The 25,968-nt window shown below is 47.4% G+C and overlaps 1 protein-coding gene across 1 annotated transcript in view; it reads left to right on the plus strand.

The window, feature by feature from the left end:
* Window positions 1-25,968, plus strand: part of FBXW8 (F-box and WD repeat domain containing 8) — a 117,496-nt gene that overhangs the window by 72,384 nt on the left and 19,144 nt on the right. The window contains exons 6-7 of the mRNA XM_039216412.1: window positions 5,410-5,606; window positions 8,786-8,992. Coding sequence (XP_039072343.1) covers window positions 5,410-5,606; window positions 8,786-8,992 — 404 coding nt within the window. The remainder of the gene's footprint in view (window positions 1-5,409; window positions 5,607-8,785; window positions 8,993-25,968) is intronic.

The following is a 25,968-nucleotide window of genomic DNA, read 5'->3' on the forward strand; positions in this document are numbered from 1 at the left end:
TTCTCTAAGATGCGGCTTTTGTGAGAATAGGAGTCCTGTCCTTTCTGTCTGGCCCCGAACGAGGTGCTCGGTAGCTGCCATTGGAATATTCACCCCTTGCAGTCAGCAGCTTTTTCATTTTATTTTGTGTGGTTTGCTGCAGTTTCCCATGTACCTAGACTAGCGGCTGGCTCAGAGCCGGGGCTTAGTACACACTAGATTGCCCTGTCACACCGATTCCCTTTTGGCTAAATGTTGGTTAACGTGGGGGCTGATCAGCTGCAATATTATAAGACATTATTATAATTCAGGTATTCATTGTTCAGGTCCCTGCAGTTTTGAGGTTGTAAGAGTAGCCATGATATAACTATATTAGCTAATAGAGCGATCATTTATAAAACTAGTTTCTGCTCAAACATCTCTCCCCATTCGCTGCTGTGTCTTTTCCTGCCCACCTCGCCCAGGTGTTTTTGGGGCCAGCAGCACAGTCGCAAAGTGAAATTGCAAATCTTGCAAAAGTTGTAGGACTTAATGTTAAAAGTGATAATTGGAAGAGCACTAAATGTAGTAAATACATGGGTAGGTACCCAGGGCTTTTTTTTTTTTTCCCCTTACTATTTATGTCTTTTTTAAAGGTAATTGTCTGCTCATGCAAAAGTGATAACATACATGGGGTTCAAAACACACACAGAAATGAAAAGCCTGACCACATGGCACGAAGGCTGGGGGCCAGGAAATGGACGCGTGTGGCAGTGAAGCCCTCACGCTTCCTGTAAAGCCGGCAGTATCACTGGAGGGTAGATCGGCAAATTAAAGGCAAATGCTAAAATCCTAAGGTAGCCACTAGAATAACACAACAAAGAGTTTGGGCTAAGGAGCCAACAAGGGGACTTAAATGGAATAAACACATACTCCGTTAATGCAAATACTCCATCCAAAAAAAAGGCGGAAAAAGAGAAAAAGGGAACACAAAACAAATGGGACAAATAGCACAAAATGGCAGGTAAAACCCATTCCTGCCTGTAACCACGTTAAAGGGAAATAGTCTAAACACTCGAGTTAAAAGCAAGCCCAGCTATGTATGCTGTCTACAGGAAACTCATTTCAAATATGAAGACACAAGGCAAAGAGAAAGGACAGAACAATACAGGCAGTGCTAACACTGATCGGGAGAAAGCTGCAACGCCTGCATCCACAGCGGACAAAGATCTCAGAGCAAAGAACATAACCAGGGGTAAAGAGGGACATTGCATTCAACAAAGGGTCGCTTCGTCAGAGGACATTACAGTCGTAAATGTTCACACGTCTAAAAGAGGTCTTGGGGGACTGTGCCGTCAACAAGGACAGTCTGACCAGGTTTTATATGCTGAGTGGTTGAAAGGAGTAGAGAGAATTGACACAGAGGACGACGCTGTAGGCGCCCAGAAAAGAATGTGGCCGTTAAGTTGAGGGAACCCTAGGATGTATTTTCTAAAAAGACCTTTCTTAGAACAGCTCTGTGGAACTCAACCTTGCAGCAAAGGGTATTTTATTGCATAAGATTCTGTTGGAATAATGATGCCGACAAAACCGAGTAGTTGATTAATAACGAAAAATGTGTTTATAGATAAACTCCATGTGTGCTTAGAGTGAGCCGTGGTTGAGTAACTTCCTCATTTGGCAGAATCCAGGCAAGTTTACGTCATTTGCTCGTGGAGCCCATGGTTATTTTATGCACTTGGAGAGGCAGCCGCACATCCTGCACTTTCCCAGCCTAGTTGCAGCCCAGCCTCATCACATACCAAGTGGCTTCGGACCAGTTGTTTAACCACTTGGAGCTTCTGTTCTCTTTTGTGAAATGAGGATAATGATGTTCCTCCCAAAATGAAAGTGAGCGCTCAATGAGAGGAGACAAATGAAAATGTCTCACTACTCAGAAGCTCTATGAAAATTGCAAATTTTATTTCCCATTACTGTTTATTGTGACATCTCTGAACAAAGGCAAGCAAACATAATGCAGAAGTATCTGGAGGAGGCACATCTTGGAATACGCTCTCCTGTTTTCATGTGTACTCGGCATTTTGTGCAGCCTCTCTGTTTCTTCTGAGTCAGAGTGAAGAGAGTTTGCCAAAAGATTTGCCAGGGGAATGTGTCGTGGAGCCGTTTGTGATTTGCTCCCCCGCCCCCCCCGCCTTAGTTTATCGCAGTTCTTAGAAAAGAACGCTGTTTTATGCTGTTTTACGTCCGATGCCACATTTAACTTGAAGAAAGCTCTGCTTCCGTTTGTAATTACCTACTTGGCCTGCTGGCGGTTTAAAAGTCTCGCAAAGCAGCCCAAATGCATTAGTCGCTTCTGTGTATGTATCTAGTACTGAATGATGCCTTATGATGAGATCCCAAGTTCAAAGCACTTGGATTGCAAAGAGAAGAAACGTGAAAAAGCTTTATCTGTTTTAGGTAATAGGAAGTTGTAGGAAGTAGGACTAGGTTTTTGGATGAGCAGTAGAGGGAATTTGCATTATTAATAGATTATAAATAACACTTTACAACATGGCAGGTCTTATAAAACACGTAAAAGGTAAAAACGGCTGGTCTGCTTCCAGCCTTTTGTGTGGCTGTCCCCGTTTCATCTGTGCAACTGTCCTGTTGCCTTCAGCTTTACAGATAAAGAGACAGGCTCGCGACTTGCCCAGGGCCCTCGGCTAGCAAGTGGTAGAGCTGGACTGGAACTCAAATAACCATACACTGTTATTTCCATACAGTCGTTTCCCAGGGAACTTTGAAAAACCAGTGGGAATTGAAGCAGGACATTATCCAGTATGATGTCGACAGTAATCATTTTCTTGGGTACATTTTGCAGGGAAAGAAGTGGCTAAGAATGATAAGAATTTTTGGGGGGCAAGAAAAGACGAATAAATCTTTAGATAAAATAAAAGTTTCTATTTCTGATAGAAGAGTGTAAGTTCCTGTAGACAGACTGGTTCTCACAGTTGAACATGTATCTCCAGAGTTTCTGTTGCCCAAAAGTTTGTACTTCTAACAAGGCCCCTGGTGAGGCTACAGCTGCTGGGGCTGCTGGGCTGAGATCCACACTTGGGTATCACTGCTGTGACCATTTGAGAAAGGTGGAGACACGGCCAGTGTGTGTGTAAGAGGAATTCCTCCGGGTAGCAGCATGCAGGGAGCTGGAGAGAGTGTATAGGTAAATCAAGGTTTTTATCAAGTGTGGGATTGTTAAGTTCGTGTTTTATAACAAGACAAAACAAAGCATCCGTGCTCACTGCAGCTGGAAGAGGGTGGTGTGAGGAAGGATGTAAAATACTTGTATGTAAATTACAAGTTAGTGGCAGTTTCCAGACCTTGCTAGCATCTAGAATGGTGCCCTGTATATAACATGCTCAATAATTTTTTGCATGATCTCTCACACCTGTTAGAATGGTGGTCATCAAAGACCAGGGATGACAAGTGCTGGTGTGGATGTGGATAGAAAGGACCCCTCGTGCACTGTCAGTGGGAATATAAGTTTGTGCAGCCACTGGAAAACAGTATGGAGGTTCCTCAAAAAATGGAATCTAGAACTCTGCTGTATGGTCCAGTAATTCTACTTCTGGGTATATGTCCAAAAGAGATGAAATCACTGTCCCAAAGAGCTGTCTGCACCCCCATGTTCACTGCAGCATTAGTCACCAGGGCCAAGACACGGAAACAACCTAAGCGCCCACTGACGGTGGATGGATAAAGAAAATGTGGCATACACGTACAATGGAGTACTATTCAGCCACGAAAAGAAGGAAATCCTGCTATTGGCAACAACATGGGTGAAACTTGAGGGCGTTGTGCTAAGTGAAATAAGTCAGAGGAAAAATAAATACCATATGATCTCACTTATGCAAGGAATCTAAAAAAAAAAACGAAAAACTCCTCAGAAACAAGAGAACAGATTTGTGATTCCTGGGGATGGAGGTATAGGAAAAAATCAGCAAAGATGATCAAAAGGTGTCCAAACTTCCAGTTAGAAGAGAAATAAGTTCTGGGGATCCAACCTCCAGCATGACAACCACAGTTAATACTGCCCCCCTGTGCATTGGAAAGTTGCTAAGAGAATAGATTTTTTAAAAGTTCTCATTCTAAGAAAAAAAGAAATTCGTTAACTATGTGAGGTGATGGGTGTTCACTAAGTACTGTGGGAAGCATTTTACAGTATGTGCATATATCAAATCTTTGTGCTGCACAACTTAAACTTACATGTTAACCAGATCAGTAAAACCGGGAAAAGTTATCTGTCACATGAATGGACAATTAGGAGAATGAATTAAGAACTCCGTATGTTCAGAATATCCAGCAATTTGTGTCCTGTTGTTAAGTCTCTCTCACAGAAACATTTTCTAAAATTTATCTTTTTAGTAAAAATAATGTTGGGGAAAAAATTCAGAATATACAAGAGGATATGCAGTAAAATGCCTTCTACTCTCGTCCCTTCTCTTTGGCTTCTTTCCTTCAAGGCCACGCACTGGCACCAGTTTGTTGTGTGTCCTTCCGCAAGCAAGGATAGCCTGCGTATACGGGTGTGTACATTTTTTAAAACACAAAAGTAGTATAACGTGCTATATACCACTACTCTATCCTTCACTTTTTTCATTTAATACTATATTTTGTTGATTTCTCATACAGCTTATGTGTAAGGCTCAGTCTTTTTTAACTGCTCATTTTATTTGAATTCCAAACTGTGCTGCACATTTAGATAGCTTCTGATCTTTTGACGTAATTAAAAACATTTCAGTGACTATACTGCAGACATTTGTAATCTGATAAATGTTGTCAAATTGGCTCCAAAGTTGGGTGAATTAGTTTACATCTCCACCAACAATTTAAGATAGAGCCTAGGGTGCCAGGGGGCTCAATTGGTTAAGCGTCTGACTCCATTTTGGCTCAGGTCATGATCTCATGGTTTGGTTGTGAGATCGAACCCCATGTTGGGCTCTGCACTGATAGCACAGAGCCTGCTTGGGATTGTCTCTGGCTGCTCCTCTGCCTCTCTGCCCACCTCCCCCCCAGAAGAAATAAACCTTTTTTTAAAAGCCTATTTCCCCATATCCTCAACAGCAGAATGTTTTATGAAATTTTTCATCTTTGTCAATTTGATTAATGAAAAATAATATTCTGTTACCATTTCTGTATTTTTCTAATTGTGAGTGAGGTTTTGCATTTTTCTTGGGTTTATATGTCAGTTGTATTTCTTTTACTGTGACCAGCATGCCCTTGGCCTTTGCTCACTTCCCAATTGCTTTTTTTCCTTCCTGGATCTTAGAAACTCTTTATTAAGAACACTGTCCATTTGTTATATGCGATACCAATGTATCGTTTACCTTTTAACTTTAAATTGCGCGATTACTTTATAATTGTGCGTCTTAAGTGAATTTAAAATGACCTGCATTGTTTTTCTCTCCATAGGATTTCTTAATATTTGGGATCTACGGACCGGAAAGTATCCCATCCACCGTTTTGAGCACGACGCAAGAATACAGGCGCTGGCCCTCAGCCAGGAGGATGCGACCGTTGCCACGGCTTCCGCTTTTGATGTTGTGATGTTGCGCCCCAATGACGAGGGCTACTGGCAGATCGCCGCTGAATTCGAAGTTCAGAAACTGGTGAGCTTTTCAGTCCAGTTGCTTTATTCTCTGTTCTTAGAATCTCTGGGTCCGATCTAAACCAACGGTGGTGATGTCGGCACCTCCCGTTCACTCAGAGCTTCCTGTGGGCCTTCCAGTTCGAAACCTCGCTGCAGCCTTGCAGAATGGGTAGACAGGATTCTTGTCCCCGTTACCAAAAAGCCAGTAGAGGCTTAGAGCAGTGCACCGACTCGCCCTGACCTCAGAGCTGAGAAGCTGTGACTCAGACCCCAGGGCCGACATCAAGGCCAGGGTTTCTTGTCACTGCTCCTAAGCCTTCACTGAAGTAAGGTGTTCGCTGCTGGAAATCTGAGCTCGGTTTCTGGCCTATCATATAAGTGAAAATGATGAAAATGAATTCAGTGGCATCATCCAGTCCATATGGAGGGAAGGTTTCCATCCTACGTTTCCTTCCTTCCGCCGAAGATTTTCTCACCTGGAGTTAAGAGTAACGCCTGAGTGAAAACAGACCTAAGTCGGTGTTAATTGGGCAGCCGCGTGCCAGGTGTCCTGCGCAATGCTCAGCCAACCTGGAGGGCCATGTACACGAGCTGCTCGCCATGCTCAGCTGTACGTGAGCCGCCGCATTTATACGGTGGGGGTGGTTCTGTGGTAAGAGGGGAGGGCCCAGATCTGTGCTAAATTTGGATTTAACATAAACAAACTTGATTTTGGCACTAGGAGGAGAGCGAGCAGAAAAGCCCGTGTTGAATAACGAATTGGGGGTCTGACCTGGAACATATCCTGTCTCTCTCCCTTCCCCTCATGGAGGTCATGGTAGCCTTGAGTAATGCAAAAGCCATGGCGTCCGCGCCCTGCCTGCATAAGCTTCTCGTCCCTTTAATGACCATTTCCGCAGTGTGGGTGGTGTTTCCCCCAAATCGTCGGATCCTCTTCTTGGGGTTTTATTAGGAAAATGTGGACGTACCATTTTTCTTTGTTCTCAGAACTACCGTAGTGCCTAGTATTTGGTCTCTACCTAAAGAACATTCTAGACCAGCAATAATTACATGAATTCAGACAGTTACTTAAGATGTGAGGTCCTCCGTAATGTGTAAATCCTGCCTTGGCAATAAGGTGTTATCCTGGCACCAACTGGAAGCTTCTTGCAGCAGCTCACAGCTCACAGCGCCTGGCACACGGCACCGCCAGTCCGTCTGAGCCCCTTGGTCTGTCAGAAGTCCAACACTAAAGTGAAATTAAACAGCTAGACTGAGGATGTTGATTTTAGGGAAGTAAGAAATGACTTTTAGAACGGGGGAGAGAGGAAGCAAGCCACAACCACTTGGCGGCCTGTGGTGCAACCCCTGTGTGCCTTACCCCTCATCTCGGATGAGGGGTGCCGTCCTTGGAGAAGGCTCCTCCCGGCCCACCAGAGCCGAGCCATATTTGCCTTCCCCAGGTAGGCTCCCCGAATCCCAATGGCTATGGTCCCCATGTTGCAGTTCTGGCCTAGCAGGTCCTTTGTGATGAGTCCTCGGCTGGGGACGTGGGGCTGCTGCTCACCCTCTTGGGCCCAAGGATTAGCAGAGTCCCCCGGTGTTCACTGTCGCTCCAGCTCCACTGGATAGTCCTCGGGATTCAGGCTTTTGAACTCGTTTGGCCTCTTGTCTGGGCCATGCTGTCCTTTCACACGGTGGTTTTCACGATTACACAGCGTGGCACACCTGCTTTTACACTCTGAGAGTTTACTCAAGGAGGTAAAAACCTGGTGTGAATATGCTCGGGAGAAACGTGCCACTTAGGGACGTAGAGAAGCAAGTGATTCCTGAAGGGAGTGCCTCCTTCCGTTCCGTGCAGATTGGAGGCGGTGGCTGCACTAACGCGGCCAGGAGCGCCATGGCAGCGGCGGCAAAGCGCTGCTGGTGGCCTTTCCGCCCTCGGTGACCTGGAAACCAGCAGAGGATGGATAACTCTGCTATTTTTAGCCTGTTAGCTGCACATTTCTACTATTTGCACACATGTTAAAATGTGAACTTTGCTCATTGGGAACCAAATGGATTTTATTCCGTTTCTTGCAAAAAAGAAAAAAGAAAACTTTTAATTTTTTGAATAGGTCTTACACCTTCATGCTTCAGAATTTAATATGTGGATTTTTTTTTTTAATGTTTTTTAATTTATTTCTAGGAGAGAGAGAGAGAGACAGCGTGAGCAGGGGAGGGTCAGAGAGAGAGGGAGTCACAGACTGAAACAGGCTCCAGGCTCTGAGCTGGCAGTCAGCACAGAGCCCGACGCGGGGCTCGAACCCACGAACCGTGAGATCACGACCCAAGTGAAAGTCGCATGCTTAACCGACTAAGCCACCCAGGCGCCCCTTCATGCTTCAGAATTTAAAAGGCACAGCCAGGTTTACAGGGAGAGATCTCTCTTCTACCCCATCGAAGAACTCTGTTCCCTCTTTGAAGGTGGCCGTCCTTCGCAGATTTATGCTTGCACACGCCACGCACACCCTGTGTTCCCTCTGCCCTCCACACACGTTAGCGCACCGTGAATCCTGTTACCCCCCTTCCTTGCTTTTTGTCCCCAGATTTATCTTGGAGATGATTCCGTTTGTAGCATGCTTTTTTCTGTGACTACACGGTATTCCCGTGAGTCCCTTAGTAAGGCCTGTTTAGGTGTTTGCAGGTTTTAGCTATGGCAGCATAGTGTTACAGCAAATAACCTTGTACACAGTTGTTTTGCATGTGTGTTTGTGTCTATTTGTAAGTAAATTCCTAAGACTGACTTACTGGTTCAGAGCATATGTGTGTTTGACATCGTGATGTGTATTGCCAGATTTCCGTCTAGAGGAGTTGGGCCAGCTTGCATCCCCCTAACCATACCTGGGACCCACAAGTGTGGTTGTCCCCCTCTACTTCCAGACCAGTGTCCTATGGAGCTAATGGCTGTTTACTGCTATGACTGGCAAAAATGGTATCTCAGTGAATTTTGACTTCGTATTTCTCTTATTAGGAACGTAGTGTGTTTCTTTTACAAAGGGCATCTTTTTATTAGTGTAAGAACTGAGTTCCCCTTTCCTGTGAACTGTCTCATTGCCCATCTTTTTCTGTTAGGTCTCTGGTCTTATTGACGTATGGGAGGCATCGTGTGTTTTTGACCAAGTAGGGATGAGCTGGAGGTGAGACCTGACAGACTGTGTAACTCTTCCCTTTTCACAGGTTGACTACCTTGAAATCGTTCCAGACACCGGAAGGTATCCTGTGGCAGTGGCCACGGCTGGAGATCTGGTATACCTGCTAAAAGCTGAAGACTCTGCCAGAACCCTCCATTATGTCTACGGCCAGCCTGTCACATGTCTGGATGTCTCAGCCAACCAGGCTGCTTTCGGTGTGAAGAGTCTGGGATGGGTATACGAAGGAAACAAGGTACAGAAATAGTAAGATGCATAATTAACAAAAATAGAACATCGAGTTTTATTTTTTAGAAGGCAGTTAAAAAATTAAGGCTCTCTGTACTGTATGTTTTGGTAGCATGGTTAAAAAAACAAACACCTCAAGCACTTTTAAAGGAAGTAAAATGAAAAGTGATTGTCTCCTTTCTCCTCCCTTCCCCCAGCTCCATTCTACAGAAGAAACTGTGAAGCATTTTTTAGGTCCATCAAGAAAAATTTAATGTGTTTATAGGTACATTTATCCACCAAAAAACCTCTTTGTGGAAATGAGATCGTAGTATACATACTGTTCTGTACCCAAGGTTTTTATTCAGTAATAGGCCTTGGAGAGCATTTCACGTCCACAAGTGCTATGCCCCCTCACATGAGGATTCCAGCAAGTATTTGTCCAGTGCCCTTGCTGGTGGGCATTTAGGTTGCTTTCACTGTGTCGACGATTAGACAGTGCTGCGGTGCGTAATGCGACTTTTGCAAGTCCTCGTGTGGTCGATCTCTGGGATAGATTCCTAGCAGTCGTGTTGCCTGGGCAGAAGGTTTGTGCACTCAAGATGGCGACGGACGTTGCCAGATTGCCCTCTAAAAGGGTTGCGGCAAAATTTGTATTCTCACCAGTAGTGCCTAAAAGTGCCTTCCGATAAACCCCGAGCCAGGATTAAGGAAACAAGTTTTTAATTGAAATTCGTTCCGTGATGACTACATTTTATCACTGCCCAGCATTTTACTATCCTGACTCTAGGCCGAGTAGTTAGACTTAAAGCTGATTTATAGAACGATTTCTCTTCCAGTGGAATCGGGAGAAAGGGATTCGTTTTTTTATTTCTTTGCTTTGTTTTTCTCCACTTTGCCTGCTCTTGACCTTGCTGCCCAAGGGTACAACCCTCGGGAAGGCACTCCCCTGCTCCAGCAGCTCCTGTCAGCGCCCTCCTCCTCCAGGAAGGAGGCCCTCCTCCACAGGGCAGCGCTAGGAGCAGGGCAGAGCCAGACTCTGGATGCGCACAGCCTGAGCTTCAGCACCAACTCCGTAGTGACCTGCTGCCCTGTGTGACCTTAAGCAGGGTGCTTAACCCTCTCGATGCCCCAGGGAGTTCAGAACCGTGGCTACTTCGTATAACTACAGGGTTAAATGAAAACCTGTCTGCAAAGCCTTCAGCGTAGTGCCTGGTGTGTGAGTGTTACCATCACGGCGCTTTTTATTTCCTCCCCTGGTAGTTGAAGTCTGGCCTCTGGCTGTGGTTTTTACATACTGTTTCCCCTCCGTGTAGGCCCCGTAAGGCCAGGTCTCATTCATCTAGATGTTCACTGGCTTTGCAGCTTAGCAAGCGCGCCAAGAATTGAAGCCTCCTGGATTCCATGGACCTCTTCTTCACTGAGGAAGATGCGTAAAGTGGCAGAAAGTACATGCGGCTTACTGTAACCTCACTGTGACACTGGAGCCCCTTGGTGCTCAAGTTGGCCTGTTCTGTTGGAGCACATTCAGTGGTGATAGAAGTCCGGGGCTGGGCCTTCCCAGGAAGTAGGGGGGGTGGTTGGTGTCCTGAGGCAGTTTCCTTTCTCAGGCTTTGAGAACATGGGCTTTTCTCTTCCCCATTGAGCTCATTTGTTGAGAGAAGAGAGACTCTTTCCTTCCTAAGTTGGCCTCCATCACACTTGCAGGTTTCGGTTATCTCCTTGCTTTCTCATGTTCTTGGCGCAGGGAGGTGATAGTTACATTTAGCACTAGCCTGGTTGAAATTTGTCATGTTTTAATAAATTTTTCATAAGCAGGTCCTCTTTCTCTTTGACTTACATGAGGGGATATATTTGAGAAACCAATAAAGCGATAGTTCAGCTCAAAATTAGACCGGGTGCATGCTTTTGATATTGAGGTAGAGAAGTGCGGTTTCAGATGCCTTTAGGGTTTTCTAATCCAGTTAAAAGCATTGATTATAAGAATCAGCTGATTAATCCATTGATTTTTGTGAAAATGCAGTTTTAAAAGTTTACAGTCTCTCAAATAAGTGGTTACCTGGTACTTTTCATCAGGGCTTTAAAATGAAGAGTAGAAGTAAATTCGCTACAAGAGCATGTTTAACAACCCCTCCAAAATCTGATGGTAGCATTAGTCATCCGAATGTTTTGTGAGTGTGGCCTCAGACCCTCCAACGCTCATGTGGGCGGGTCGCCGGTCGTTGTTCGTAGAGTGGTAATAACTTTGCGTGGAGCTGTTTCTCCGACATGAATACTGCCCACTGGAACGTGAGGGAAGCCAAGCTTTCCCTGGGTAACTTCCCTCCTTCCTAAGGAGGCAGCACTTCCCATCTGATTGTGTTTAGTGGATTGCCTGCTTCCCGAGAAAGCCCTGCATTTTTAGGAATTGAAACGGTCCCGTGGCATCTCTGTGTGAATGAAGGCACGTTTTGGGTGGCTCTGTGAGGTTTCGGTGTCCTCCTGCTATCCTATAACGTGATATTATAACTCCCACACAGTCTCTTGTCCGGTGCCCAGTGTCGCTGTTGAGTACCGTGTTTTGGCTACACCCGCGCTGTGGTCCGGCCGCACGTGGCCCAGCATGTTTTATTGGGTTGATGCGAGACTATTACCAACAGAGTTTGCCTGGCGCTGTATACACAGGGGGGTTCATGTCTGTGCCTCTGGCCTGTCTAGTTAGGATTCAGATGAAGGCTTTATGAGAGTTTGGTTTATCTCTGTTTATATTGATACAGAACTGGGGTTTAGCTATAATCCATTATTGATTAACTGTGATCAAAGTGGACAGTGAACTCCGAATGCTGATACACGATCTGAGTCAGCAACCAGGACCCCCCAACCTGCAGAAGTATTCTGGAAGTGCTATTTCTGTTTAGCTGGAGGACATCCTTGCTCCATATGACGATTGCGTTAGCACTTTAGAGGCAGCACAGCTGTCTGAGCATCAAGTAATGATGGTTCGAATCCATCCATTCACATCCGTCTAGTTAGACAGCCGGACGTGTGTTCGGCACGGAAGTTACAGAACACCAGTTGTGTTCCTGCTTTGGAGTGTGACAACGGCATTCTGCAGAGACTTCAACAAATTGGCACTTGTCAAGAACCTAGCCCTCCTAATGCACATAGTCTCCTAAGGAAACGAAACATGGAACACAGCAGAAATGCATTTAGTCTTAAGAAGAGGCTTGTAGGAGCCTCTGGTGGCTTAGTTGGTCAAGTGTCCAACTCTTAATTTCGGCTCAGATCATGCTCTGACGGTCGTGAGATTGAGCCCCGCATCAGGCTCCATGTTGCATGGGATTCTCTCTCTGCCCCTCTCCCACTCACGCACTCTCTCAGAATAAATAAACTTTTTAAAAACATTAACAAGAGAAAAGGAAAAGGCTTGTATACACAGCTGGCTGTTCAGCTGTTTCCAGGCCAGGAGGGAAGGTGCAGAGAGAGTAGCAACCCAGTACGTCTCCGTCTGCCTCTGTGCAAGGATCCCCAGACTTTCGAGCTCCAGAGTTTTGACATCGCCTTCTCAGGCTCATAACTTCAGTGGCATCAGTGGCCTGAAAGGTAGCCTTTGCCAAGTGACTGAAGGAAAGCAAATGTGATGGCGATTATTCTGGCCTCTCCATCGTGCTGTGGTATGAAAATCGGCATCACCTCTGTTAACATCCCTCTAAGATTTGTTTTTATGTCTCACGTTTCCCGACTCTGTCAAAAATACTTCCTCCGTGAGAATGGTATTCATGATAACCCTATTATCTTTATTAATTCTTTTGCTGCTTGAATTAAATTTTGCTCTCGGAGGTAGAGGGTTAGAAGATAGATTTGCCTCATTTAAGAGCATTATGTTGATGATGAGTCTCGTGCCTCATAAAGGAGAGAGAGAGAGACCCATTTAGGGCTCTTAGCGTCACTCTATGTATTTGGACATATTTCCTGATTTAGTTCTGAAGTACTTGGCATTCGAGGGCAGACTGTATGAAGCAGCACGCAGCGCGCATCCTAATCAGGGCAACACGAGTGAAGTAATCCAGAAGGCCGGAATGTGTGTGACAAGGACGCCGGCTTGGCGCTGCTGCCTCAGCTTACATCACGCTGGAGAGTAATTGCTAACGTCTCCTATGATAATCATCCCCTGTACGTGGACGTGAAAAGACTCCGGATTGGTCGCTTGCACTCGTCATGAGTTGAAAGATCTGTCTGAGAGAGCCCTTGGGATCAGACACGCAGCGCCGTGGATAGGGGCCCCGTTCTCCCAAACCTACGGCAGGATATGAGATCCGTCTTCTGCTCAAGGCTCTACTCCAGAGAATAAAAGCGTGCTATTGCACGAGCAGGATGCCTGATTTAATATTTAAAGTTCACAAAGTAAATGGCAAATACTCTTTTCGCTGTCACCTTAGAAGCTTTAACAATTTATATATATATTGTTCTGGGAGAAATTAAGAAAATAGCTCTCGGAGACCAGTCTTCTGGGCTCCTGAGTAGGTCGACTGCCATTTTTGCTGTTGAGGTTGTGGCCGTTGTAAATGACCGCTTGTCGCACGTGTACTGTATCGCTGGGTTTCTGATGGGTGTGGAAGCAGCGGCGACCTGCACACGCCAGCTGCACGGGGGCGTACAGCCTGGTGGGCCACACCGGCAACTGCACGTCACCAGCTACATAGCAACAGACGGGTGGTTTCCACCTCATCCACCTGGCCAAGGCCTGTGGAGACCCCTCTTCCTGAAGGTGCTGAGCTGCGGGGTGAGGACGAGTTCTGCAGGTAAATAGCTGGTGATCGGACACTCACATGCATTTTGGGCAGGTTTTAGTGTTAAACCGGCATCAGGAGGTGGTAGAATGGTTGTGTATTGTTAACGGCAGCACTCATATGTTGTCGAAGCCCTGGAGCACCGCCCCGGCCCTGGGGTTTCTCGGGACAGAGCACGGACCCTGTGACTGCAGAGACCTTTCGAGACCTGACTGCCTCTCCTATCCTGTGCAGCCCCGGCAGGCGGTTCTGCAAAAGCCGCTTCTTGGGATACTGCTGCACACGGGAGCTCAGGGGCTGCAGGGTCTCTGGCAATCCTGAACCACACCCAGAGGGACCGACAGGGTCGGAGAGCTGGGGGCTCCGCATGGGCTCTGCAGCCAGACCAGCCTTAGGCCGGCTACTGGCGCGCCTCAGGCTCCCCATGTGGAAAGGGGATCTGGGAGAGGCAGGCAGCAGGCTTTGTACAGGCTGGTGCTCAGCACCGTCAGTTTCCTCCTACCCCTCCCCAGCCCCCCAGCTTTAGGTCAAGTGGAAGTTCTTCAGAAGAGCCTGGGCCGGGTGTAAGTCCAGGCCGAGGCATCAGGCCTGGAGGAGGGGGTTTGGGGAGGGGGGAAGCAGCGTTGGGGTGAGGCAGGCTGGGAAGCAGCGTTGGGGTGAGGCAGGCTGGCTGGCACACAGGGGCCCGAGGGCTGGTGCAGGGCTGGTCGGGGCCAGGCCGGAGCTGTGCTTGTAGCGACAGCAGTGTGTGGTGCTGGCCGAGGTTCAGTTTCCCGAGAATTGTTTTGGAAGAAATCATTCGGATTTCGGATTCGGAAGAAATCATATCTACATACGGGATGGACCCGTGTAGCTTTTTGCAGAACTAACGAAGTAAGTTAGTGTGATTGTTGAGTCACTTTGTGACGGAGCCTCATCGGAGAGGGCTGGAGGGCTGGTGCTCTGTCTTACACATCTTCGTCTTCACTCACATTTTTATGATTTTTGTATACCAGTGACACTGCTATCATTTTTGAATTTTTAAAAACATTGACCAGTGTTCTTGAAGCTCTAAGCAAGATTATAAGATGATTACATCGAGTATAATCATCATTGCCTCTCTTCTCTTTTGCCTCTTGGATTAGCTTAGAATTTTATTTAGAGCCTAATTTTTTTCTCTCTCTTTTTTAATTGAAATATAGCTGACATACAGTGTTGTATTCGTTTTAGCTGTTCCACATGGTGATTTAACAGTTCTGTACATTATGTTATGCTCACCACGGTAAGTATAGTTACCATCTGTCATCATACAGTGTTTTTACAGTATTGCTGACTACATTTCCTGTGCTGTACTTCTCATCCCCAGGACTTATTTATGCCTGGAAGTTTGTACCTCTTAGTCCCCTTCACCTATCCAAAGAAGATCTACGGATCTATTAATAGGGCCTAATTTTTCTAATGGCTTTCCTGATTATTTATGTGGAATTTCCATCCTGGTTTACAATTCCACACTCATGGAAGAGCGTGAACTTGGGGTGGACCTCTCTGTTTGTTTCACCTCACAAATAGGTATGGCTTTGGTTTCTTTGTGATAGATCAGCCTTGGAGTAAATAATGGCCCAAGCAGCAAATGGATTTTGTTAGGGTTAAAAACTAGCTTGTTTTTAAGTTAATAAAGATAAAGTTGGGGGGGGGGAGGCTATTGGAAGTGTTTGTCTTTGCTCTAGAAGTAAAAACAACACCACCATAGAATAGGCTGCATACTTTTGATACACACACGTACACACACACACACACACACACACACACACACACTTGAAGCTGATGGGTAGTGTGTCAAAGAGTAGGGGAAAGAAGGCACCAGAAAATGACCTGTATGAGTGGAATTTCAGGATTTTTAAGACATTTTACTGTTTTCAAGTATGCATAGCAGCTTGGACTAGACTAACAAAATCTTGCAAATTAGAGAACTTTGCTTTTTATTCAGTCCATAGATGGAATATGATTTATTCATTCACTTAGCTTTTCAGTCTCCTATAAGGCGTCACGTTAGAGTGGGTTAATAATTATAAATTATTGAGTTGCAGATGAGTCCTAATGGACACAAAGTTATTCTTTTAAGCATTCTCTGTGTGTGTGTTATTAATTTGCAGGGTAAGGGAAAACTGGAGCTCAGTCCAAGTTTGAGTGATCACATTACAAATTAAGGAATTCGATATGAGTTAGGAGGTTTTCAGTGTGTCCCAGTGAGGCCAGGAATCCAAAAGAGTGCCCCTCACCGTCCACCGTTACTGGAGCCTGTGAATAGATTAGGTTACATGACGAAGGGGATTGAAGGTTTGTAGCTGGAAGTAAGGCTGCCAGCCCCTTGACCGTAAATTACGGAGAATGTTCTGGGTTATCTGGTGGAGCCAAGTGTAATCACCAGGGTCCTTCAAAGTGGAAGAGGGAGGCAGGAGAGGAGGGCAGAGTGACGCCTTGTGACAAGGTCCTGACCCCCTGTTGAGATGGAGGGAAGGGATCTGAGACCCAGGGAGTGTGGGCAGCTTCTAGAAGCTGGAAAAGGCAAGGAAACACATTCTTCCCTAGGCTTCAGCAGGGAACATATCTGACACCTGGATGTTAGCCAGTGAGACCCACAGTAGGTTTCCAACCTACAGAACTGTAAGATGATAACTGTTTGTTTCAAAAACAAAACAGAACAAAACCAAACCCGAGGCCAGGAATCCTCTGAAGGGTGCGTGTGGCAGGCAGAAAGCAGGTCTGCCGGGGTGTGGGCCTCAGCCTCTGCTCAGCTTTCCTGCTCCAGAAATGTCCACTGATAAGGCACCAAGTGACTGGATCTGGACCAGATTCACTACCCAGATCCTTTGGATCTTTCTAGGTCAGGACCGCTGGCTGGGGCTCCATCTATGCTCCTGGGCAGCCTCAGTGCACTGCAGTGTTTCCTTGCAGTGTGAACTCTTGTCTCACGCTCACAAAATGACACAAAGGTAATTGCTCCCCAGGCCCCCTCGCTTGTGTCCGCTCTCTCCCCACTACGCACTCTTACACCACCTATCAGCCTGCCTCCTCGTGGTTCCATCGGTTTTACCAGAGCGACAGCTGTGTGCTGAGGACGGTGGGTGACCTGGGGGAGTCGGGTTTCCAGCCTCCATCCCGGCCTCCGGGACGAGGCCCTTGCTCCAGTGAGGCCACCTCAATCCAGAATATGCCGTGTTTGTTACTGACCAGCGGTAGCGTTCCCTCTTCCCTCCTGTCTCCCCATGTCCTTGCAGGGACACCCAGCGTCCCACTTACCAGAAGGAGCCGTACTGATGTCTGGCTCTCAGCACACATCTTCCTCCTCTGACATGTGTGGTCCATGGGTATAAATCTCACGTTTTGGTGCGGTTACTGCCCAGCACTATTCTTAACCAGATTGGCATCAACTGGGAGGCAGGAAGTGAGCCTTTATAGTTGAGTAACGATTCTGTCGTGCTGGAGACTCATATTTGGGCTGGGAGGCCGTATAGGTGTAGTGCAGGGGTCCTCAGGTGCCAGGGGTGCAAAGGAGTAGATGGATCTCTGCACCCTCCCCCAAGGCTTCTGAGTTGGGGAGGGGTCTGTGGTGGGGCCTGAGAATCTGCATGTCAAGCGAGTGCTGTGATGCTACTCGTTCAGGGGCCATACTCTGTGCATCCTGGGATAGAGGTTTAAAGAGCATCGGCCTGGAGGCCCGCCACCAGGGTTTGAATCCTGGTCCCCAGACCTCCTCACTGTGTAGATGCTTTGACCTCTCCACACCTCTGTTTCGTCATGGGACAGGGTGTAAAGTTATGATCCTGCCACACGGGGTTGTGGGGATCAGGGAGAGACTGCGTCATGGCAGGTGGGCTTCTGCACCTGCGAGAACACTGTAAGCATTAGCCCTTATTAGTAACCATTTTTCTCGGAGTCCGGAAAGGCACTGTGATATGGCGGCAGACACTGATGTAAGGACGGGACGGGCTGGGCTCTCTTGCTATGTCCTTGGCTACTGTTGTCACCTGTGTAGTTGCGGCAAGCTATTCAAATCTTTCTAGACCTTTGTTTCCTTCAGGTATAAAATATAGGCAGTAGGAGTTGTCTGTTTTCCTCTTAGTGGCTGTGAGAATCACATGGAATATTCCGAAAGGCATTATATGAAAGGAATATCAGGATTATTATTAACAGCCGCTATTTATAGTACTCCTTGTGTACAGAACACGTCTAAGCTCACGCATGTGGATGCCATCGGGAACCACACTGGTGGGGTGGACTGTTTGTGCCAACGGCCGATCATTCCCTGCAGTTGTCAGCCCTCCTCCGTCAGCCGTCCTGGTTCTGTGGTCCGATTTTAGCCACACTCTTGCCTATCTGCCCTCTTCAAAGCCTTCGTCCAGTCTAACCTGGGGCCAAGCAAGAAGTCTCCAGGCTTGTCAAAGGAAAACTGGGAGCCGAGTCACTGTGACAGCCTGAGCTTAGGTACGATGCTAAGTCTGTAGGCTCGCAGATACCTCCACGTGATGATCATCTCACTTGTAATCTTCCTGTGGAAAAAATAACCTGTAAGTTGCCTGTAATTTTGAAGAATGCATTTCAGAGTCTGCAGCCTCCCTTTTCTTCCCTATATGAAAGAGCTGTGATAACTTTCTCACGGGGGCTGTGATCGGTTACGTGTGGCTAATATTTGCGAAGGGCTTTGAAACTGGCCGTGCTCTTTGTTGCCATGAGGCATGTTGGGAGCCTAATGGGAGGACGGGGATTTTCAGCCTTCGGTTACACGTTTGTAGAACCAGTATAATCTCTTCACTGGGCTGACTGCTCTGACAACAGGAACATTTCCTGTTGATTTTACGTGCCCCTTATCCGGTTCTTTGTGGCCGCCTCTCTGTTCTTTTCTGGAGCACCAGGACAGAGATTGTCTGCAGCGAGCCCTGAAGCAAAGCCGAGAGCCGTGTTCTGCTCACTGCACAGAGTAGACCTGCCTCTATTATTTCCAGCGCCTACGAGCGTAGGGCTGAGAGAGATTTGGGTCACATCTGCCTGCGTTTTCACCCGAGCTCACTCTTGCTCTCTGGGCTGTATTCGGGTTTAGGTCACAATAGGTGTTGGTTTGGCCTCGCTCCGGTCCTTTGTAGACATCTGCCCACACCACAAAGCCCCTGCGCCTGGCACAGCCCGCGGTGATTGGCAGCGCCTTCCCGGGCAGGGTCCAGTCCTGGAACGGCGGGGGTTGCAGGTGCACTGGCACGTGGTGCCGGGGAGTGCACGCGGGCCTTGCCTACCCAGCGCCTGGCGACTCTCGGCAACGCGGTCCCAGCCCTGAAATATCTTGGCCTTGTGGGCTTGTCACTCCAATTAAAACTTAAACATGAAAGCGGCCCAGGCTGCTGCTCCCTTTGTGCTGCGTGTGAGCGCGGCCTGTGCCAGGAGCGTGTCATGGAAACTGGGGAGGGAGTGCCACACGTCGGGGCTCCGCGCTCCTGTCGGGGGCCCGTTTCTTAGAGCCCCGCGCCTCGCCGGTTGCTGCCACTAAGTGCACCTGAGAGGCGAGTTTCTGTTTGCCAACAGCAAGTCACCTTTGGGCTGGTGAAAGTCATTTCGCACATGTTCACAGACCCGCCGCGTTACCGAGCCTCTCGCTCTGACTTCTCTCTGGCAAGGACTTACAAAATAGTCTCTCTGGCTGATTGTCAAAAATTACATCATATCGGAGTAAACTGCTTTTAAATCAGACATCCATTATTCATGTATATTAACTGCTTTTTTATTTTTTTATTGGCTGTTTTGTGTATGATTTACTCTTTTCTCACCAGGCTCCCCCCCTCCCCAATTGTCTGTCTTCCTCATCGGTTTTTTTTTTTTTTTTAATCTTAGCTCATCTGTGAATTTATAGAGGCTGTTCACTTAGCTTTGCATGTGAGTAGGAATACACAGGCTCTGCGTTGTTTTGTAGGGAAATTTGAACCACGTTTTTGCGGGTCGTATTTGTGTCGGGTCAGGACAGCAGCTTGGGTCGTTTACACGAGTACAGTCTACCCCAAAGACTGAGAAGTCTCTTCCTCTGGTACCTTTTGTGTTGTTTGAGATGGGTTTTACTAGTCCTGTACTTCCAGAGCTGTACTGAATGCACTGTACCTCCCACTTAGGAGACGGCTCAATATGTTGCCAGGAGCGGAAAAGCCAGTGGACTTACTGTGTTCTTTTGTATGCGTGGAGCGGGCCTCGCCTCCCATAGGCCGGCCTGCCTGCCGTGGGCCCGGAATCAATAGGCACAGGCCGACGTGTGTCACGCTCACTCATTCTTTCATCAGATCCGTACTGAGTCCCCCCCACGTGCCAGACGCAGCACAGGTCTCCAGGAAGTGCCCGTCCGCTCCAGCCCGTAGTGCCGGACGGTCCCCTGGGCAGCGGCATCTTCATGACCGTGGTGCGTTGCCCTGACCCATGGCGCTTGTCTGGAACAAGAAGGACCACATGCAGTGTGAACTACTTATTTACCCCAAGTCAGCACTGTTATCATGGATAGTTGGTATTTGCTTACTTTCAAGCACATTTACCTCCCCTCAGTCTATGCTCACTGTTCCTTCTGGCACCTCAGACCTTTTTTCTGGAATGATCATCCATCTTCCAAAAATATATTCCTGAGAGATTCCTTTAGTGAGGGTCTCCCAGGTGCAGGAGTTCTCTGTGTTTTTACCCAAGAACCTCTCTTGTTTGGCCTCAGTCTAAGGCAGTTTTGTGGGTCCTTTCTAACTGTGGGTCCGCAGTCCCCTTCGTTGAGCCCTTTGGAGGGACGGCTGGTTTTGACCCCATTGGGGCCGCAGAGGGCGTGGCGGTCAGTCTCTAACGGTCGCTGTGCTCGGGCCTCTCTTTCTCTTTTGTCTGCTTTGGAGATCTTTTCCTAGTCTTACTTTTCTGTGGTTTCTCTCGGATGTCTCTCGGTGCATCTGTCCTTTTATTTTTCCCACTGGGGTCTCTTGTGCTTCTTCCCTTCCAGTTGTGGAACGTTCTCAGCCACTGTCAGAGTCTTCCTCGCCCTCATCCCGTCGGTGCTTGCCGTCCGGAGCTCCGTGGGTGTGTGTTGGATAGCGTGTCCCCTCCTCTGTGCTGTTCGCGCTCACTCACATTTCCCACCTCTGCCTCTCTCTGTTGCATTCTCAGTGGCATCTTCAGATCTGTCTTCGGTTCACGGAATTCTCTTCAACTTCAGTTCATTCTCTAGCTCATCCGTTGCCTTTATGATTTCTAGAAGTTGTTTTGTTTTGTTTTTCCAGAGGCGGCTTTGCTACTTTTGACTCCTCACCCTTTTATTTCTATAAACCTTTTCAGCATACTTTTTTTGTTTTATCGAATAAACACCTGATGTCCTTGGAAGTCTAACTATTCTCTTTGTTTTCTACCTCTCATTTATGATGAGTTTCTTTCTGTAGTTGGGGGGTTTTTTTTTTAGCTTCATAAATATTTACTTATTTATTTTTACTTTTTATTTAAATTTTGGTTAACATACAGTTTAATATTGGTTTCAGGACAATTCAGTGATTCGTCACTTACATACAACACTCAGTGCTCATCACAGCCAGTGCCGCCTCAATGCCCGTCTAGCCCATCCTCACCCCCCCATCAACCCTCAGTTTGTTCTCTATGGTTAAGAGTCTCTTGTGGTTTGTTTCCCCTCTCCTCCCCCCACCCCGCCTTGGGATTTTTTTTTTTCATTATGAGCATGTATTTGGCTGATCTTGATTTTAGGTTCCCCCCTCCCCCGAACCAAAAGGTCTCACATATTTATTGCTGAACCAGTCTACTGGTGCAGAAGCATAGCACAGGTGCAGAAGCATAGCACAAAGCACAGAAGTGATTTCCTCGATAAAATATGTCTGTTTGTTGAGGCAGTGGGGGTGTTTACAGAGTGACGGGACAGGACACGTGGCCTTGGTGCCACATCAATGTGTGGCCGCGTCAGGTGCGACCCCTTGTAGGCGCAGCCTGGTTCTCCCCCAGGGCCGCCTCTTGGACTTGATTTTATTACCAGTTTTCATCTGAACCCACTGGGAAATGGGATGATTCTGCTTTCGTTTCTTGGCCAGGAATTGCTTGATCCTGGAAGTCTTGTGAGAAGACTCAGAACCACCAACCGCACACAGCACAATGGCGGAGCAAAGGGAAGCACTTCGTAGGTTTCCTGAGGGGCCTGGGCTGAGTGGGCCTTCCTCCTGAGAAGACCCTGCCAGCTACCAGGAGACATGTTACCCACCTGCAAATACTTCAGTTACCAAGCCAGGCGGATTTGGGGCCTGCAGGTAGTATAAATATCTATTTATTTATTTTTAAGAGAGGGAGAGTCAGTCCCAAGCAGACTCCAGGCTGTCAGTGCAGAGCCCTATGGGGTACTCGATCCCACCAACCATGAGATCGTGACCTGAGCTGAAATCAAAGAGTCGGATGCTTAACCGACTGAGCCGCCCAGGTGCCCTGGGCCTTACAGGCAGTTTAAGTTCAAACTCTGAACCTGTGTGAGGGCAGAGACCCAGGGCCAGCAGCTTCCATCCTGTGCCGAACTAAGGCAGAAACAAGTTTCTGGGGAGCCTCTATTTGCCAATGGATAGGCCTCTCCCCTGGTTTGCTTTTTACTGAGTGTACCCGTCCATACAGGGGCCCCAGCAATAGGCATGTGGCCCGGTTCCGATGTTTCCCCTCGGCACTGGCCAGACGAAGTGCCTCCCGTCTCCCCAGTCTCCTAGGCTCCCCACATTGGCCGGGATCCTCAGAGCAGCCCCTGACACAAGTGCCACTTCCTTTTCTGGTTTTAGCGCCCTCTTCGTTTGTGGCTCCTCTGAGTTCTTGGATTTCTCAGGAGTTAAACAGTGTTTGAGGAATGTTTAATAGACTGAATCTTATCCAGCATCTTCAGTGTTTGTAAACAGGAAGGTTTTCCACATATCCTAGTCTGCTGTGTTGTCAGAGTAAAACCTTAGCCTGGCTATAGTTGGAGTGCTGTAGAATCTGGATAGTCTGGAGACAGATCTGTGGAACCTCCTTCTGTTTGGAGAAGAATGAAGTAATTCTTTGTATAAGCCAGTAGCAGGATTAGGCATCCAGAAATAGGGGAATGTGTCAGGCAGAAAAAGATGTAGCTGAATATTTATTGTGAACCAGACTGTGGTCACCGGATACCATGTGCCAGTCTGGATACCGGATACCAGATATTGCCAGATACCAAGTACCAACCAGTTAATCTCCAAGCATATGCTGGGCCCTTGATCAGTGCTGAAGGAATGAAAGATAGGATTTCTTCCCTAAGGAACTTAGGGCCCAAGTCCGGGACAGTGTTTTGTAGCATGTGGCATGGCGCTTGGTAACAGAGCCTCAGCTGGCCTGCCTGAGTCTGTTTCCAGCATTCGAGAACCATGGGTCTGAGAAAGAGAATGATGTGCAGTTCAAGATGGCACCTTGGGAAGCCCAGCTGAAGTGTGCAGGCAGTAAATACCTTCAGTACTGACAAGAGGAGATGGACTCTGCCACAGGCACAGAGAGAGCACAAAATAAGCTTAATTGGGATGGAAGAGGAGAGAACATGGGGACTGTTTGCTTTACACTCTAGAATTTGGCTTCTTACCATGATTTGCTCCCCTCAGAATGGTATGTGTGGTGGTGGTGGTGGTGGGTTATTAGAGAATCAAGAAAGAAGGTAGGCTGTCATCTCCAAAGATTTCAGTCCGATACCCACCCCCATGTCTTTTATCTTGGACTCTCTCAGTCCAGCATCTCCCAGCCTTGTGCTCTCTTTGTCCCTTCCCTTTTTAAAAATAGCAGCAGAGGGGGCACCTGGGTGGCTCAGTCAGTTAAGCATCTGACTTTGGCTCAGGTTGTGATCTCACAGTTTTTGGGTTCAAGGCCTGCGTCGGGCTCTCTGTCGGCTCAGGGCCTGCTTTGGATCCTCCGTATCCCTCTCTCCCTGCCCCTCCCCTGCGCAGCAGACAAGTGATCTTTAATTCACCATGCTTTTTCAAATGCCACCGTCTTGTAAGGAAGCCTTCTGACCGTTCTTCACTTTTTGGAAAAGGCAGTGCTGGGGTCCTGGGGAGGCGGGCCGGCTGCTCAGGTGGGTGTTGGAGTGATGCCTTTGGCAGAGGAGTATGAGGAGGACTTCCTGTGTAAGTTTAAAATCAAAACACCAGTGGAGTTCCTTTCTTCATTCATCAGCCTGTGACCAGAGGTCTGGGACCGCGAGGCTCTGTGATCTCTTCTTGGTGACTCCTGGGTGCAGCTGGGCCCTGTTTTGCGATGAAGACAACAGCGCTCCCAGATTGAGGAAGCCTCTGCAGTGTGCGGCTCACTTCTTACTAGGTGGGCCAAGGACCTCATCTCACTGCAGGGACAGTAGCCATTGATTTGTCATCTCTTGCCTTCATGCTGTGGTTGGAAAGCCTGTCCTGGGCACGCGAAACGCCCCGGGTCCCACCTGGAAGGTGCAGGGCCCACGGGCACATGGTCCTCCCAGACGTCAGCCCTGTGGCTGCCCCCGCCTTCCTGACTCTTCCCTGCCGCCCCTGCCGTGACGACACCAGATGTCGGACATGGCTGTAAGGTGGGTCTCCTCAGAGAGGCGGGTCCCATGGACCGAGGAGCCGGCCAGCTGGTCTCCGTGCACCAGCTGGTGAAGAGGTGGGTCGTTGCCGCTGGCAGCAGTGAGGCTTCCACGTGTCATCCGCCGTCCCCATCCATTCCAGTACCCGCTGCAAAGAAGATGACTGATCAATATTTGTTGACTTAGCTGTTGAACGAATTACATTGTCTAAAAATTTAGAAACAACCCAAATAGCCAAATAATGTGAAATTTCACATTCACAGAGAAATTCTACGCAGCCATTAAAAAGAACAAGATTTACCTACAGATACTAATGAGGAAAGGACTCTCATGTTGCTTAAGTAGGAAAAATAAGTTGTAAAACAATAATCCCATTCAGGGGAAAAAACAGTTTTACACACACACACACACACACACACACACACGGCAGACCTGTGTCAGAAACCGCCTAGCAATGCATACACTGGACTGCTGAAGTGCGCTTCTTTCCGAGCTTGACCTACGAAGGTTACCGCTCCTTGTGTGATTCTCTTAATGTTAGGATTTGTTACAAGATCTATTATATTTGAAATCAGAAAGCATAGATTTTTGGTGTTTTTTTTTAATGTTTTTATTTATTTCTAGGAGAGAGAGAGACAGCGTGAGCAGGGGAGGGTCAGAGAGAGAGGGAGTCACAGACTGAAACAGGCTCTAGGCTCTGAGCTAGCAGTCAGCACAGAGCCCGACGCGGGGCTCGAACCCACGAACCGCGAGATCATGACCCAAGCGAAAGTTGGACGCTTAACCAACTAAGCCACCCAGGCACCCCTAGATTTTTGTTTTTTTAAGAAAAGGATTTCAAAGACATCTAAATAGTTGACAGAATTGAAAGTTCAGATTCTAAGATTAAGATTTATGAAAACACTTTAAGTTTTCTAGGAAGAAGGAAAAAACTTTCTGCCAAAGTTCTTTTTCAACAGTGCTTGCCTCCATGAGGTGCCCTCTCCATTTGCCTGGAAGCCACAGAGGGAGAGCCACCCAGTGTCCCATGGCTACGGCACCCCCATCCCACGGTTATCTCTGCACAGTACCTGTGCACCACTTCAAATCGTTCTAAACATTTGCTCTGGAATTACTGTGTAGGCTCTTTTGTAGCACACACTCGGTACTTAAAAGGAAAACTCCCCAGCAACATCTATTGATTCGGCGGTCACGTTAATGCAGAACATTTTCTCCAAGATCTGAGCTCTGGGTAGTATTTTCCTTCTTTCCAGCATATCCACACACCTCTGAGAGGGAGTCAAGTGGCCATGGGCAGAGACTCACCCAACTAGGGCAATAAAGAGAAAAATTAGTCTAATGCATGGTCTTAACAAGAGGGGGAGTGTGAGCATGAAAAATTAATCTCACTAGTCTGTGGCAATCAGATAAAATGAAGTCCCATTTGCTCAACCTTATTAAAAGAGAGAGAGCTCAGGAGGGAGGGAGAAATGGTAAAGGTCGTTAAGGGACTTTTAACATGGAAAGAACCGCCTCAGAGATGGGTAATGTGTTTTCTAGGCTCTGTGGTCTTTAACTAACCCTAATGGTAAAGGTACTCTTTGGATATTGTGATTCATTGAATTATTAAACATTTCAGAAGATACTTGACTCTTGACTACGAACTTTGATGCCTTTATGATGAAT

Source organism: Hyaena hyaena, unplaced genomic scaffold (assembly GCF_003009895.1).
Source record: "Hyaena hyaena isolate Hyena2069 unplaced genomic scaffold, ASM300989v1 scaffold_0, whole genome shotgun sequence".
Classification (NCBI taxonomy): Eukaryota; Metazoa; Chordata; class Mammalia; order Carnivora; family Hyaenidae; genus Hyaena; species Hyaena hyaena.